At 31.5% G+C, this 14,783-nt stretch overlaps 1 protein-coding gene and 1 pseudogene across 4 annotated transcripts in view; one reads left to right on the top strand and one right to left on the bottom strand.

The window, feature by feature from the left end:
* Positions 1-9,020, top strand: part of Rala (Ras-like protein A) — a 157,827-nt gene extending 148,807 nt beyond the window's left edge. For all 4 annotated transcript variants that reach the window (XM_085813261.1, XM_035360654.2, XM_085813262.1 and 1 more), the window contains 2 exons: positions 664-838; positions 6,311-9,020. In XM_085813261.1, the coding sequence (XP_085669387.1) occupies positions 664-838; positions 6,311-6,421 (286 nt within the window). In that variant the 3' untranslated portion in view covers positions 6,422-9,020. The remainder of the gene's footprint in view (positions 1-663; positions 839-6,310) is intronic.
* Positions 9,021-10,264: 1,244 nt separating this feature from the next.
* Positions 10,265-10,705, bottom strand: LOC118189933 (uncharacterized; annotated as a pseudogene).
* Between the last annotated feature and the right edge of the window lie 4,078 nt (positions 10,706-14,783).

Genomic DNA, 14,783 nt, shown 5'->3' on the forward strand with positions numbered 1-14,783 from the left:
TTGAAATGAAGGGTAAAAAAAATCTGATAAGTATAATTAAAAGAATTATTCCCCTTACATTTTATAATAACTCAGTTACAAGTTTTAAATAATACTTAAAAAAAACTTATTTTATTCCCTTTCAGAAATGTTCAAAAAAGTCAAGTACTATTTAAAGTATTTCGCTAATTCCTAATAATTCTCTAATTTAAACTGAACCGAATAGAGCATTAATTATAAATTGACAAGTCCATTTAATTAATGTTTAAAATATAAAAAGTAAATGTTTTTTAATGTACGATCAGCATATCAGCAAAGTCGTGTTTTATTTATTGGCAGTGGGATACCTTTTAATATCCAAGTACTGGTTTTAAATGCTCCAATTTGTGTACCACAGTTATATTAGTACCACACTAGGTACCACAGTTATATTAGTTATGAAGTTTTACCTAGTTAGTGTTTTCTTTATTTCTAATCTGTCGGAACAAATTTTAATTGATTTTTAACATGTTATTTATTTAAAAAGAAATGTACTTTTTAGGCTACTACATGGGGGTATATCATAGACTGCAAGTATAAAGGCTACATTGTGACCTAAAGAATGTTTTGTGCAATTTATCATAATGTTTTTTAAATATTTTATTCACTTAACAATAGTCTCAAAACTATTCATTTCTGCTTCAGGGAACAGATTTTACGTGTCAAAGATGATGATAATATACCATTCTTATTAGTTGGCAATAAGGCCGATTTAGAAGATAAAAGACAAGTATCTGTAGAAGAAGCTGAAAGCAGAGCTCGACAATGGAATGTGCCTTATGTTGAAACTTCAGCCAAAACAAGAAGCAATGTAGATAAGGTAACTATTTTTATTCCTGTCTTTAGAAAGTATTTATATTTAAATAAATATTCATAGCGATATGTTTGATTTGTGGTAAAATTGGACAAATGGAAGTGCTACTTTAAAAAGATGGCCTTATTGGTACATTAAGGGGTTAAGGGAGAACATGAAGTGCTACTTTTATTGAAGCCCATAACAGTTTTTAATGAAAAACTGTAAACTGTAAAAAATTTTGGATTATATTTCAGTACAGTTTTTCGTAATCCAAAATTTTTCAGTTTTAGTATTTAAGACTTTTATATTAATAGAAACAACATACAGTCAAAAGTCTTTAATCCGGACTCGTCGGGAGTTCGGCGATTCCGGATTATCAGTTTTTCTGGCTTATAAATCATCAATTTAATCTGGTAAGATGGCATGCAGAAATTATAAAATTAAAAATATCAAACCGTAATTTATGAAATAGAGAGCAATTATTATCAAAGGGTATCAAAATTTACAAAAGAAAGCTTAATATTTATTTGTTTATTTTATTAAACATTTCTTTTTTGCGTAAAGCATACATTACGCATAGTTGAAATTAGAAAATTGCAACCAGAAAACTATTTGATGTGTATTCGTGATATTTATAATGACAAGGAATTTGATTTAAATCATGTCAAAGACAGAGTACATCGAGATGAAATGCTACATTTAGTAAGGAATTCTAAGCTGAATAAAATAAAAACATCTGCCCTGAAGATAAGGATAGTGCTGACAGATCAACTTCCAGTTCATTGCATGCTGCACCATCACCCTCCACTTTTGTTTCCACTTTTTGTTTGATGGACATTGAAACATGCTTTCACTTTGTAGATCCTTTGCCAGCTCCAGAATCGGAAACTCTTTTTGACATAATTGAAAGTTCAAGTTTACTTTTATAAAATTGCTCTAACAGTCTGCAAAAAATAATAAGCCGGATCCAATTTGAAGATTAAGAAACAACACAATCTGCAGCATTAACTGAAATAGATAATTAGATAATTTTAGCTTATCTTATACCGTCCGTTATACATTAAACGCGCATGCATAAAGGTATTATGTGTATGCGTAAACATATTATGTGCATGCGTAAACGCATATGCGCATGCATAAAAAGTGTTTAGCTTTGAGGTCCAGATTATAGATCATTCCGGATTATGGACGTTCGGATTAAAGACTTTTGACTGTATTAGATTTTGGTTGAAGTGGATAAACCAGAAGTGATACTTTACTAGAAGCTCTGAACAGAATTTTGTAAAATAATGCATGCAAGCTAATTCATATTCATATCTTGAATTTGGTATTTAAAATAGGCTTGTGATTGAGAACAACTTATGTATAAGCACTAAATATATTCTTGGAGTTATGTGAAATACCACGAGAATAATCTCATTATGATGCAATTGAATGTGTTAGACTTGATCTTAAATTTTGTATCCATACCACTTTAAAATCAAATTCATTTTCAAATAAAAGGATGCTGTCGCCAAATGTTACTGCTGTGTATTAGCGTGTAATACACAGCAGTAACGATAATTTCGTTTAGTAGGTTATGGTAGTTAATTAAAATGTTTATTAAAAAATTACAATATTTAAATTTTTATACGAGCGCTTCAAGAAGGAAACTTGCATTAGTATTTTTTGTCTTATTGTGCAAAATATCTTGCAGTAAAGAAAATTAAAAACTGATTCTTAATACGAAATGTTCCGAGCTCCAAAAAATTATCAAAGTTACGTAACTGAGGCCGAAATATCTGTTTTAAGAAAAGTATAAAAGTAAATCATGGCACAAAATCTCAGGGTTGTGTGTATATATATTATGTCAATATATAGAGAGAGACATACATATGTATATATGAGTGTTAAAAATTATGCAAGGTAGAAAATACAATAAAGTACAAAAAATCATTTCAAACTTCAATAATTGCGTACGAAAGCAGCAACTGTACAGAGTGTTTCATAGATCATGGGACAAACGTGGAGGGGTGGTGGAGCATGCTAAAACATGCATTTTTTGTATAGGAATGTAGGGTCTAAAGTGACGGGTTAAGGCAGGAACACAAAAAAATCACACGAGAGGAAAATGTGTTTATGTACAAAATCCACGCAAAGCGCTTCTTTGCAGCAATACAGTATTCACAATAAATGTTCAAAAAAGGGGACATTAATAGGAACAGTAATAGGAACTACAGCTATGATTGGATGGCAATGCAGTGGTAGAGGGCAGCAGTGAGTCGGACAAATCACGATCCGATGCATCAGAGGATCATTCGCGACTCTGATGTCGAGTGTGATGGGCGAGTTTACTCACAGGGATAAAGCTGACATGCATCTCATGTATGGTACTGCTAATGGGAACGGCAGAGCAGCGCTACGGTTGTACCAGGAACAGTTTCCAAACAGGCATATGCCGAAGTATACAATGTTCGAGAGATTGCTTCAGTCTCTGTGTGAAAACGGGTCATTTGAAGCCACCTCTGACACTAGGAGTGGAAGAAGAAGTGAACGACAACCTCGCATTGAAGAATCCATCTTGAACATTGTGCATGAATCACCTCGGACAAGTACAAGAACTATTGCATGTCATCTGCAGCCGAGTCATTCCACCATTTGGAGAGTATTGCATAAAAATGGTTTGCACCCATACCATTGAATTGTATGGGTGCAAACCATTCAATGGATTTGATTCTAAAGTGGACCCGTTTAATGGTCACCCCATTCGCCAGATTTATCCAGCTTGAATTTTTTATTTATTTATTTATTTTTTTATGGGGCCATCTGAAGAGCATCATTTCCGAGACTCCCGTTGACTCACTGGAGGACCTCCTTGCACGACTATCCATTGCAGCTGCAAGTGTGCGCAAAATGCCTGTCTTTCAAAATCTTCGTCAATCCCTTCTGCAACGTTACCAAACATGTATTACTTGCTGCTGAGAGTTGCAATTTTGAACATTTATTGTGAATACTGTATTGCTACAAAGAAGCACTTTGTGTTGATATTGCATATAAACACATTTTCTTCTCGTGTCTCTCTCTCTCTCCACAAGTCTGGGGTTTGATCCCCAGGCTGGGCTTTCATTCCTTAAGTGGGTCAATAAAATGAATACCAAGTTTGCTTGGCAACTAAACACTGGGGGTCCTGTGACCAAGCTGACCATTTGCTCAGTGCATATGCTGATGCACTCCGGGGCACAAAGGTCAAGAAAACAGAAAAATTGCACTACAGGCCGTGGCCCACTACAGCTGTTGCGCCACTGAGTTTAGTTTAGATGCCCTGGTTTTCTTCTAAACACGGACTCTTAACCAGTGGGGGAATGCAGTCAGACTTTATTTACTTGGTAAATTTTTAGTTTTAGTTTATGAATATAAACTACTTTTATTCATTTTCTATTTTGTTTTGGTATTTAGCAATATTTTCTATACTTTTTCTTGTTTAATTTATGAGAGACTTAAAAAAATAATCTCAATTTAAATAAATGTTTATATATTTTTTTTAATTTTGGAAAGGCGGGGAATGAATGTCTAGCAGTAGTGAAAGGGGTGCCTGGGGCAAAAAAATCTGATGTGTACACCACATGGCTTCCTTTTTATGGCCTATTAAATTATAAATATTTTTGATGCACTTTATTTAAACTTATTTGCTCTAATTATTTTAACATCAAAAACTATGATTTTTTTTAATTTAATATCACATTCAATTTTTGAATCAACCTTTTTTTTCTTTTTTTTCTTTTCTTTTTTTTTTTTTTTTTTTTTAAGTTAGGTTAGAAAAAAGTTTTAAAAAAAAAGTTTCTGTAATTGGGTACAGAAGTAGATGTTATAGCAATCCCATATACAAAATTTCTTTAGCTAATAATTTTTAAGCTGGGAATAAAGAATTTTTTATTCTGTACATAGAGACATCATGCAGGAGAGGAGAGTTGAAATGGATATTTTTGTAAAAATCTGATAACTGAAATTTTTTGCGAATGCAATACTTCTTTACTTACGTAGGAGACTTTATACGTAGGAGGAAATAAAAGTGGATGAAAACCACTGCTCTAAAGGATGCATACAATCTCTTAGATAGAATAATTTTTTTTTTTTTTTTTTTTTTTTTTTTTGCTGTTTGAAAATTTTCGCTTATGTATTACTTGTAGTTAAATACAGTCAAAAGTCGTTAATCCGGACTCATTGGGACTTCGGCAATTCCGGATTATAGATCATCAGTTTAAATCTGGTAAGATGGCATGCAGAAATTATAAAATTAAAAATATGAAACTGTAATTTATAAAATAAAGAAAATTATGATCTAAAGGGTATCAAAATTTACAAAAAAAAAAAAAAAAAAAAAAAAGCTTAATATTTATTTGTTTACTTTATTAAACATTTCTTTTAATGTAAGTTGTTTAAGTTGCTTCGTTTTATGTGATAATACTTTATCTATAATTCTATAAACAGACATAATTTCTTCTTCAGTTACAAAGTTCCGCTGTTAAAGTCCTATAATTGCTGTGTCGAGAATACCGACTTTATTTGTCAATCGAAATTTTTTCGTTTTCAATAACCTCTGTATCACTTTCTTCTTTATCGAAAGCGAATTATAATGACGAGGAATATGATTTAAATCATATCAAAGACGGAGTACATCGAGATGAAATACTACATTTAGTAAGGAATTATAAGGGAAATAAAATAAAAACATCTGCCCTGAAGATAAGGATAGTGCTGACAGATTAACTTCCAATTCATTGCACGCGGCGTTTCGGCGTCCCCCCCCCGGGCCGCAGAGCAGCGTGAAATTGATAAACAGATTTCGGAATGGTTTGAGAAATGAAGGATATGCCTTTATCCATTTTTTGCAGAAATTCCACTTTTTGTTTAATGGACTTCTAAACATACTTTCGCTTTGTAGATCCTTTACATATTAGTAAATACATATCATAAATTCTATTTGACATAATCGAAAGTTCAAGCTTACTGTTATAAAATTGCTCTAACAGTCTGCAAAAAATAGTAAGCCGGATCCAATTCGAAGATTCAGGAACAACTCAGTCTACAACATTAACTGAATTAGATAATTTTAGCTTAGCTTATACTGTCCGTTATACATTAAATGCGCAAGCGTAAATGTATTACGCATATGCGTACACGCATATTCACAGCCGTAAAAGCGACGTTTAAAGTTTGTAGCTTTGAGGTCCGGATTATAGATCATTCCGGATTATGGGTGTCCAAATTAACGACTTTTGACTGTATTACATTTCCATAGATTTTGTTGATGTTATTGCAAAATTTTACTTTTTTGGGTTGCACTTGCTCGTTTGTGAAAAAGAATATCTAAAAACACTGGGCTCTATTATGCCATCAGAAACTGTCTTTTGCAACACTATAAAAACTAATGATTTTATTTTTCCATGTTTTTTGTATCTTTTAAATAATTAGACTGAATTGAAACTTTTTCTGAATTTTCTCATTCTTTTTCAATAGGTGTTTTTTGACCTTATGCGGGAAATTCAGAATCGAAAAGTTACTGAAAGTAAAATAAATAATGGACCAAAGAAACCACACAGAAAGATTAGAAGGTGTATAATACTGTAACTGACTATTACATAGTATTCTGCTATCTTAAATATTGAAATGTGCCACTTGTGTAATTTGTTTATTCATAAAATTATTATATTGCTTGAAAGTTTGTACTTGTCAGTTAAGAATAGAAATTAATATAATTTTGATAATTTTTCTTTCGTTTTAAATCTTTAGAAATATTTTTAACAAAATATTCCTGAGAATTTTTATAAAATTTTATATGTCTATGAAATGCTATACTATTTTTTTTTCCTTAGTACATTTTTCGAAGTAACATTTAATAAACAGTACTGGATTTTGTATCCTGTTATTCTAACATACAAATTAAAAAAAAAAAAAAGCAATTTTGTAATTTCCCTTCTTGTGTATGAAAGTATTCTTTTCTGCATTTAAAAGAATTGAGATTCTTTATTATCTTCTCATAATTAGAATTCTGATTATAAGTATTAATTGAATTTTCTTAATAAAAGCTTCCAGATTATATGTTGCATGACTGGCAACATTTAATTTAGAGAAGTCTCTGAGAATTCTTTTCAGTATTTATTTTCATTTATCAAATTTTTCATCTAATATTTGTTTTTTAATATTATAATTAATTAATTCACCATTTTTTCCCTTTATGTACAAAATAACTTGCACTTTTTGTTCTTATTTTTTGTTTTTGTAAATATTAGGATTTGTTTCAAGTAATTGCTAAAGCACTGTGAAAATTTGACTCTTGTTGTATCGTGTTGCTTTACTTTAAAAATGTCTGGTTAGAAATATGAAAACATTTTGTTTTTTTAATACAGAAATGAAAATTCATGTGAGCCAGATTTGTACATTTCATTTTGAAATGGAAAATGAGGTCAGATAGCGGTTGTCCAAATAATGTTAGAAGGATGTAGTCCTTCTCAAATATAAACATTTTAGGTGCTGTGTATATATTAAGATTTGTTCTAACTGAGCTGTATATGTTGTGAAAATCTAAAAATGCACCTTCCCTTCCCACTGTCATTGTAATTTCGAAATTATTTTGCATGATGATTTTAGTCACCTTTTCTAAAAAAAAAAAAAAAAAAAAAAAATATTTATCTTATAATTCATTTGTGAAATATTGCATCTGAACTATCATTTAAAATTAATGGATTTCCATTTAAAATATATATTTTTTAATGTTTTGTTGAATTTCACCATTTGACTAGTTTTTGCCTATGTTCATTGTATTGCTGATTTAAAAGAAAACACTTGCATTTTGTTTAATAAGTTTTTTTGTCACAATTATACATCATAATGATGTAGTGCCCTGCTCAAAAGCCTTTTTGCTTTTAAAATACTTTCAACGTATGAACTTTAGTAACCCTCCATAATGCATTCAGGGTTCATGAAACATTACTAGATAAACATTATTTGATATGTATTTGCTATCTTAATTAATGTTAAGTAAATTTTATATGACTTGGCATAACACGAATCTGTAGTGTTTTAATTGTTGTGTTATTATACTGTGTGTAATTGTGGTAGTAATTATTACACTGTGTTTAATTGCAGTTGTAAGTAAGTTGGCTTAGCTCTTGCATGTTGAAAGAAATGATGGAGAGGGAGAACAAGCATTAACTAAGAAAATTATGTTTCTGGTATTTTTTAATGTACGGGAAAAAAGAAGAAAAGGAGCTGTTTCTTTCGAGAGTTTTCCCCCTCCTGATTATTTTATTTTTATTTTTATTTTTTAAACATCACTCAGCCTACATGTTTAATTATTGCATATTGAAAGGAGGCATTAGTAAAAACTTCTCCATTTACATTTGACTTTCAAACAACATGAGAAAAACAGCCATCAATCTTATTGACTTATCAGCATTTAAAAATACTTGTATAATTATTTATCTTCAAAAAATTAACTTCAAATACCAACTATTCACAAATATGGCATCTAAAATAGTATGAAGTATGTCTTCATGGCATTATTGATTCATATTTTGTATGCATTAAGTAACTGTATCCATAATGAAATAATCTAGAGGAAATATTGGTAACAAATTACTAACCTCAGTGTAACTATTTGTGAAGTCAGAATATATGTACCTTTCAGAAATAAGTATCTTCAGTTCAAATTTCTCTGTTGGATGCTTTTTATCGGGGTATATTGTTATTTCATTTGATTGAATGTTTACAAAAAGATAATTCGGAGAAAATTAAAACTAATTTTAATATTTTTGTTCTAATGTATAGTACTTTCTCAAAAATTTATTCACAATTGATAAAACAGTGTTCATTGGTAACACTGCTTTTTCATTAGTATTATTAATTATGTGAAGAAATATTATCTATTAAAATCGATTAAAAAGTACTTGTTAAATGGACTATGCCAAGACATGCAATAGTTGTCATCTTTTTAAGGGAGGGACTCAAGTAATGATGTAATAAAAAGATGTATTTAAAACCAGGTTTTCATTTATTTTTTCTTATCTTATACAGCCGCAAATATATTTACAGTTGATAAGATATTGTTTCTCATTAAAACTTAAGTGTTTTGTGGTCAAATGCCATTAAATAAAAGATGACTTATCTCAGTTTAAGCTTTTGTTGGAAAGTGTTTTTATTTTTAAAGAATAAAAGCTGAGTTCTTCAACATTTGTAAACATTTGTTTTTAAACAAACAACATTTGTTTTTTTTAGCTAATCCTGATATGAATCATGTAGATTTCAGCATGCATGAAACAATAATGCACTTTACTGGCAGCTTATCAAAGATAATTTTGAGCTAACAGAGAAATGCCAATTGTAATTTTAATAAAAATTTTATAAAAAACTGGAAAACTAAATGTGATACAGCAAAATTTTCATACCAAGTTATATTTATTTTTTGTTTCGCTTTTATATATATATATATATATATATATAATTTTCACCTTGAAGTTTCTTTCAAAATGAAGCACCATTAAAAGAATTAATAGTATGAGTCAAAAAAATGCACTACCAGTGGTGGGACCTGAACTCAAGACACTTGTTAATAACACTTGTATACATTGATCATGTGGAGCTTAATGTATAATAAACTTTGTCTAAGACATTCCAGACAATTCTAGTCTTCTATGGAGCTGATTATAATTAAAATGATCATTGTGAATAATGGTGGTTACCAATCTGCATAATAGATTTGTTGTATTCGAAATTTCACAACAAATTAATAAAAATAGAGAGCAAAATGATTCTTCTTACCTTGTATCCAGCGCAGCATCAAGCGAGATCATACCTAATTAACTTGTAATCCAAAATAGGTGTAGACGGAAATTGTAAGATCACAAATCACACTCTTTATTAATACATGAAAAATAGATAAAAGTTCATTAGTGTTCCAAATATATACATTGAAAAAGGAGTTATATTATAGAGAGTGTCATATCACTGTCGTTTCCTGAAGGAGTGAGAAAAAGTAAGTGTAAAGAATAAGTGTGTTACACAATTAACTCTTTTTCATATATTTTACAGTTCATACAGTTTCATACTTTCAGGTTTCCAGTTCATACAGTTTATTGTGCTATTGGCAACAGTCCATCACTATATGCATACCAACACCCTACTTGATGGGCAGGACTGCCATTTGCAGCGATTCTCGAAGTTTCTCGAACACAGGCTTGCCTAGTGGTTTGGTGAGTAGATCCGCAAACATGTCGGAGCTTCTGCATTAGTCTAGGCTGAGGATCCCATTTTGTTGAAGTTCAGGCAAGTAGTGGTATTTCACGTTTATATGCTTTGTTCTTCTTTACGCTTATTTTTTTCCATTTGTGATAGTTTGATGCATGATTTGTTATCTTCATAGAGAGTAATCGGCAGATTTTGTTTTAGTCCTAGATCTTTAAGCAAATTTAACTGTCATTGTGCTTCTTGTGCTGTATTAGCTGCTGCAATATATTCTGCTTCAGTTGAAGATAGTGCAGTGCAGTTTTGCCTTTTGCTGCTCCATGAAATGCAGTTATTTCCTAGTTTGAATATGTATCCGCTAATGGATTTTCTTGTTGTTCTGTCATTTGCCCAATCTGCATCCGAATATGCAGTTAGTATAGGTTCTTGAATTTTGTTAAAGACCAACTTAAAATCTTTAGTTGTGTGCAAGTATCGAATGACTATCTTGACAGCATTCCAATCTGTGTTCCGAGGTTTTTCGTTTCTTCTACTCAGTAGATTGACTGCACATGCTATATCTGATCTGCTGATTGTTGCAATATATAATAATGCCCCTACTGCTAGTCTATATAATGTATTATCCTCTAGAAGATCATCTTCAGCTTCTAGTTTGCAGTAGTTTGTTTCCATTGGCGTATATGTTGATTTTTCGTTCTGAAGTCCAAACTTTTGAACTATTTCTTCGATTTTATTCTTTGGGTTTATGGCAAAAGTTCCATCCTTAAATCTTTCAATGTTTATGCCGAGGTAGTAGGTGACTTATCCTAGGTTTTTGATTTCAAATTTAGCGTTCAATTGTTAGATTGTTTCCATTACATCTTCTTCTCTTTCACTTCCTACAAGCATATCTACATATAATATTATATACGTGAATTTTCTATTGATTTTGTAAAACAAGCATGGGTCTGCTTTACTTTGTTTAAATGACATGTTTAAAAGTATTTTTCCAATTTTCAGATTCCAAGTTCTAGCAGCTTGTTTTAAACCATATATAGATTTCTTCAGCTTGCAAACTTTATTTTCATTTCCAGCTTTTGAGTATCCTTTGGGTTGAGTCATGTAAATTTCTTCTTCTAGTTCTCCATGAAGGGAAGCTGTTTTGACATCGATATGCCTGACAGACATGTTCTTATACGAAGCTGCACTTAGGAAGGCTCGTAGCATTGTGTATTTTACTACAGGAGCAAATGTTTCATCATAGTCAGATCCAAACTTCTGGCTAAATCCTTTTGCGACTAATCTGGCTTTGTATCTTTCAATTTTTCCTTCTGCATTGAGCTTTGTTTTGAAAGACCATTTGCATCCTATTGCTTTTCTTCCTTTTGGTAAATCAACTAATTCCCAAGTGTTGTTTTCTTCTAGTGAATTAATTTCTTCTCAAACAGCTGTTATCCATTTTCTTTTTTCATTTTCTTCCAAACTTTGAATTTCCTTCCAAGTTTTGTGTTCAGAGAATATTGGATATTTGGCATGGAATCTGTAGCGATCAGGAGGTTTACCTTTTGTGAGTCTGTTCGATCTTCTGACTTCCAAAAATTCTTCTTCATGTTCTGATATTTCTCCCTCTTCAGGTTCTTCTCTTTTTATTTCTTCCCATTCTGAGCTTTCTTCCTTAGGATTTTCTTCATCCTGGTTTAAATAGATGCTTACAGGCTCCTCAGTTCCAGTGTCTTCAATAAATCGTACAGATCGACTTATTACAATTTTGTCTTCAGAAATTAAAATTCTGTAGCCTTTACTTCTGCTGTCGTAGCCGACGAGTATTCCTTCTATAGCAGTATCATCCAATTTACCTCTTTTAGATTTATGGATGTAAGCAAAAGCCTTGCACCCAAAAAGTCCTCAGGTGAGAGAGGTTGGGCTTCTTGTTATTCCATAATTCGTATGGAGTTTTTGCATTTGGTTTTGTAGGCATGCGATTCTCAGGGTTCGTAGCGGTCCTTACAAGTGCTTATAAGTCCTTATAATATGAAAATAAAATATAAAGGCCCTTATAGGTGCTTACTTTTTCTTTAAAGCCCTTTTTTTTTACTGCTTTTTTTAATCCTTTGTTTTAAATGAACGCGCATATTTTCCCCGTACGTAAACGAAACTAAATCAACTTTTCTTCCTTATATGAAACGTCAGATGGTGAATCATACTCCCGGAAATTGCTTTTCCTCCCTCCCTCTGCATTAATGTAACCTATGGTACACGCAAGAGTACAGACAGGTGCACGTCGTTCTATTGATCAAAGAATTGCGAAAACGGTAGAAAATTCCGGTACATTCGGTATTCTTTTCCTCCCACCCAATACTACACACGTTTGAATTTCTATCAAGATTTTAATAATTTGCATTCTCGTTGCGCGTGGTCAGTTCATATTCGTGTTTATTATGATCGATATGCTTATATTATGAGCATATGTATGAATATTTATATAGTTGCAGTAACTGCTGAAGTATAGATAAACTTCCAAAAATGGGTGTGTTTTTACACAGATTAGCTTTCTAAGGAATAATATTCGGAATGGCTTAAATAAAAGGAAAGTAATCGAATAGTCAAAATAATTTCATTTTCTTTGCCAATACATTATACAGTACGGAGGTTGGAGTTTCTCCGAAAAATCTCTAATATTGAAGCAGCGGACTTTTTTTTTTTTTTTTTTTTTTTTTTTTGTCACTGTCCAATCTGGATTGAATAGGACTAAAATTTTTTGCGGTCTACCCAACCCAAGCGAAGATTGATTCTATTCCCGAAATTTAATACAGTCTGTTTAAAATTAGAATCAGAAACACCTCTTTCTTTTCCTTTATTTAGTTTTTTATTCTCCGAATACCGGCAGGTGTTGATTCCGATTGCGTAATATCACATATGGAAGAATTACGCTGCACGTATTGCGCAATAACGTTTGCGGTATTTTGCATTGATAATTAATTTTGATGTTCAGTCTGAGATTTGTCTATGAACACTTAAAAGAGTTTTACTGTGCTTTCTAAGCAGAATATTTCTCAGTTCCGTTGGTTTTTATATGATGCACATATCGAAATGTCAAAATCATTTATTTAGCCTAAATTTAAATCTAAAGAACGGCTACAATCTCCCCCACTCCTCTTTTTCCAGTTACTATTCGGAAATTTCCGAGTATGCGGGTTAGTTAAGCTTTTACTGTTAAAGGATGACTGAATGAAGCAATTTCCCGTCTTCTGATTTCAGAAATGTGCCTCTTTTTTACTTAAATTACTTTGCTTGGGATATATGTTAAGGGAAAACTGTTACGCAATGAAAATTTAGAAAATGTTCAGAATTTTGATTAGTTAAATTATTTAAATATTAATATGAGTGGAAAAATAAATTGTATTTATTATTAGGTGCCAAACGAATACAGTTAATATGGCTTATTATTATTTATTTTCCATATTTTCAACTGAAATATCATCATTAAATTTTGTAATATAGTTTAGTTCTGCATAGTTTTTTTTTTCTTTCTCTGTAAATTGAAATGTCATTTAATTTTTTTTAAAAAAAAGTTAATTGTTTTCCATTGTTGAAGTAATGCTCATTCTCGTAATAAATATTGCATTGCTCATATTTTAAATTACAAGTCTAATTTTTCTTTTAAGGTTATGCAGTTGTGTATAATGTAATTAGACAGGTGCTTATTTTTTCCTTAAAATGTGCTTGAAAAGTGCTTATAGGTGCTTATTTTTTTAACTAAAATGTGGCTTTGAACCCCGGATTCTGTAAATAATATGCAGTCAGCACTGCTTTGGCCCAGTATCTGTGAGGTTGACCTGAGTCAGCTAAAAGACGTCTTGTCATCTCCATCAAAGACCTATTTTTGCATTCACTGACTCCATTTTGTGCTGGACAATACGGTACAGTAAGCTAGTGATTTATACCATGTTTTATAAAATATTCTTCAAGTTCCTTACTTGTGTACTCACCACCGTTATCACTTCGTAGCGTTTTTACCTTTCTCCCGAATTTATTGTTTGTAAGAGCAATAAATTGTTTTAGTTTAGAAATTACTTCATTTTTCTTTTTCATTAGGTAAATCATTGTGAACCTGCTGTAATAAAAGTTACGAAGTATAGGTATCCACTGACAGACGGTGTTTGTACTGGTCCTAAAACATCAGTGTGAACGAGTTCGAGTGGTTTAGATGCTCTGAATTTCGATTCTTTGGGATACGGAAAATCAGTTAGTTTACATTTTATGCACTGAATGCATTTGGTATCATGTTTACAATTATCTAGTTTAATTCCTTCAGCGAGTTCTTTGTTTACAAGTTGCTTGATTGCGTCATCGTTTCTGTGACCAAGGCGTCTATGCCAAAGTTGAACACAGTTCTCATTTTTGCATTGAAATGCTACATGAGCTGATGGTTCATTATGCCAGTCTATTGGTTTAATTTGGTAAAGATTATTAGTTGCGTGACATTCTAGAATAATCTGATCTCCTTTTGCGATCATACATTTATTTCCTTCAAACAGAACCGATAGTCCTTTTTCCGTTATTTTCTTAATTGAGATTAAGTTCGTTTCTAATTCAGGAGCGTATAAAACTTCCGATAAGAGAACTTCAGTTATTTTTTGTTTAGCATTTAATGTTTTAAAACGGACAGTTCCTATCGCCGTTGATTTAATACATTTTCCGTTCGCAGTTATAATATCTGACGGATATATGGGTTTACATTCCGTGAAATATTTCTGATTATTTACCAGGT

This window comes from Stegodyphus dumicola, chromosome 3 (genome assembly GCF_044657685.1).
Source record: "Stegodyphus dumicola isolate Sdum_Otavi_A_Nest chromosome 3, ASM4465768v1".
Lineage (NCBI taxonomy): Eukaryota > Metazoa > Arthropoda > Arachnida > Araneae > Eresidae > Stegodyphus > Stegodyphus dumicola.